We start from the raw sequence: 2,874 nt of genomic DNA on the forward strand, positions 1-2,874 counted from the left end.
ATGCGACGGGAATAAAACGGCGCGCGATATTGCTGAGTGCATTCTCAGAGGGTACCTTTAAATTGGCTTCGGATTTGGCGCTGCCGAAGGAACTGCAGGAAGTGCCCTACGCGGATATCCTCAACCTACTAGACGCCCACTTTACACCGAAGCGCGTTGGCTTCGGCGAACGGCACAATTTCTACGCGGCAGTCCAACACGACTCCGAGTCCTTTACACAATGGGCAGCACGACTACGGGGACTCTCGGCTCACTGCGGGTTCAGCAACCTCGAGGAAGCTCTCCGCGACCGTTTTATTATGGGCATGCAGCACGGGATCGAGAAGGAAAAGATCTACGCCAAGGATCTGAGCGGCTTGACCCTGTCTAAGGCCGTCGAGTTAGCGGAGAACATCAGGTGCGCGCGTGCGGGCGCCGCTAGCGCAGCCGCAGCGTCGTGCAGCAGCGCCGTCGTCGCCGCGCCTCCGGACGCGCTATTCAAAATCGGACATGCTAGTGCTAGTGAAAAAAGTGCAAGTGAAAGTCGGTTGAAAAAGGTAAAGTGTACAGTGTGCGGCTATAACCACAGATCGGTAGACTGTCGGTTCTCGAATTATACCTGTAAAAAATGTAACCGAAAGGGTCATCTTCAAAGAATGTGTAAAAGAGTGAACCAGGTGACGTCAGCGGAGACGAACGAGTCAGACGAGAACGACGACGACGGTGAGTGTTTTCATATCCGATCATTTAGAGGGGAGCCTATGGTGGAGTGTATCGAGCTGAATGGGGTTAAATTAAACTTTGAAATAGATAGCGGATCCGCTGTAACCGTTATTTCGGTAAACACCTATAGACGGCATTACAGTAAGACACGGTTACTAGCAACAAAGAAAAGATTACTAGGTTACTCGGGGGAGGCTATTCATTGCCTTGGTGTTATGAACCAATCGCGTATATTGTATGGAGGGCAAACCCGTAACTTAGACGTATATGTGGTACGTGGCGGGGGCCCGGCGCTCCTCGGTAGGGACTTTATTTCAAAATTTAATTTACAGTTAGCTCCTGTGAACTATTGCGACTCGCCTCTGTCGATACAAAAGCTCCAGGCTCGGTTTTCGAAGACGTTTTCGGATACTTTAGGTACATTTAATAAGTATAAGATCAAGTTATTTTTAAAAGAAAATTCGAGACCAGTTTTTTTCAAAGCCCGTCCGATAGCATTTGCTTTGAAAGAAAAGGTCACAAAAGAAATCGACAGATTGGTCGATTTAGGTGTCTTGAAGCCGATAGATCATTCAGAATATGCGTCGCCTATAGTGCCGGTACTAAAGAGAAATGGTTCCGTGAGGATATGCGCCGACTACGCTGTCAGTATAAATAAACAGTTAATAGTCGACCAGTATCCTTTGCCTACAGTTAACGAACTATTTTCCAAATTACATAGCGGCGAACAGTTCACGAAATTAGATTTATCTAGTGCGTATAATCAGCTTTGCTTAGACGAGGAGTCACAAAAGTTGACATGTATTAATACACACCGGGGTCTGTATCAATATACGCGGCTCGTGTTCGGTCTGTCCGCCGCCCCGGCTATCTTCCAGCGCGCCATGGAGACTGTACTGTCGGGTCTAGACGGCGTGTTGTGTCTGCTCGACGATATATTGGTGACGGGCAGGAACAGGGATGAACACTTGGCGCGTTTAGATTCAGTATTGCAGAGGCTCGAGGAGGCTGGACTGACGTTGCAGAAGGATAAATGCGAATTTTTCAAAGACGAGATTAGTTACCTTGGCTACGTCATAAATAAAAATGGGTTGAAAAAATCGCCCGAAAAGGTAAAGGCTATTGTAGATGCACCTGTGCCGACTAACGTCAGCCAGTTGCAGTCGTTTTTGGGATTGGCCAATTACTATAGGAATTTCGTACCCGGCGCCTCGTCTATACTTAATCCGTTATATGATTTGTTAAAGAAAAATAACAAATGGGAATGGTCTCAAGCGCACACGGATGCGTTCGCTTTAATAAAAAATAAGCTTGCGTCGGATTTAGTGTTGGCGCATTTTAATCAAAACGCTAAACTCATCGTAACGGTGGACGCATCTCCCACCGGTCTCGGCGCGATATTGTCACAGGTGGGGGAAGACGGCGCCGAGCGGCCGGTCTCATTCGCATCGCGTACGCTCACCTCTGCCGAGAAACGATATTCGCAAATACAAAAAGAGGCGACAGCGATAATATTCGGTGTTCGTAGATTCCACCAATACTTGTACGGCCGTACGGTACCTTTTGTATTACGTACGGACCATAAGCCGCTATTATCAATATTCGGTCCACATAAAGGTATCCCGGAAGTATCTGCGAATAGGTTACAAAGATACGCAATGTTTTTAAGCGCGTACAATTTTAGTATAGAATACGTTCGGAGTACTGATAACAAGGCAGATTACCTGTCGCGCGCGAGCTTAGTGGGTGTGAGCGAGCGCGGCGCGGGTGCAACGGAGGCGGGGCGAGCGTCGTGCGCAGACGCTGCCGCAGCGCTGTGCGATAGGGCCGCATACGTTAGTTTTGTTGTCGACGGCTCGCTACCGATCACGATTAGCGAATTAAATAAGGAAACATCGCGTGACATAATTTTGCGGCGTGTTGTAAATTATGTTCTCAACGGCTGGCCTAGTAAGGAATCGGATTCGAGTATTAAGCCCTATTTTTTGTGTCGAAATCAACTGTCTTTAGAAAATGGGTGCTTAATGAGAGGTCATAAGGTCGTAATTCCAAATTCTTTACGCCCTAAAATTTTAAATGAATTGCATTCATCGCATTTAGGCATCGTTAAAACCAAAGCTGAAGCGAGGTCCCGGTTTTGGTTTCCAGGCGTCGATGACGCAATTGAAAGGC

The 2,874-nt window shown here is 47.5% G+C and overlaps 1 protein-coding gene across 1 annotated transcript; it reads left to right on the forward strand.

Moving 5' to 3' along the window:
• Positions 1-6: 6 nt before the first annotated feature.
• LOC106109878 (uncharacterized protein K02A2.6-like) lies at positions 7-2,872 on the forward strand (the record flags this gene model as incomplete). The annotated part of the gene is made up of 1 exon (XM_013291518.1): positions 7-2,872. A coding segment is annotated over exon 1 (2,573 nt), but the record flags the coding sequence as incomplete, so codon positions are not given.
• Positions 2,873-2,874: the final 2 nt, after the last annotated feature.

The sequence above is a fragment of the Papilio polytes genome, unplaced genomic scaffold (genome assembly GCF_000836215.1).
Source record: "Papilio polytes unplaced genomic scaffold, Ppol_1.0 DF821044.1, whole genome shotgun sequence".
In the NCBI taxonomy this organism is placed as follows: Eukaryota; Metazoa; Arthropoda; class Insecta; order Lepidoptera; family Papilionidae; genus Papilio; species Papilio polytes.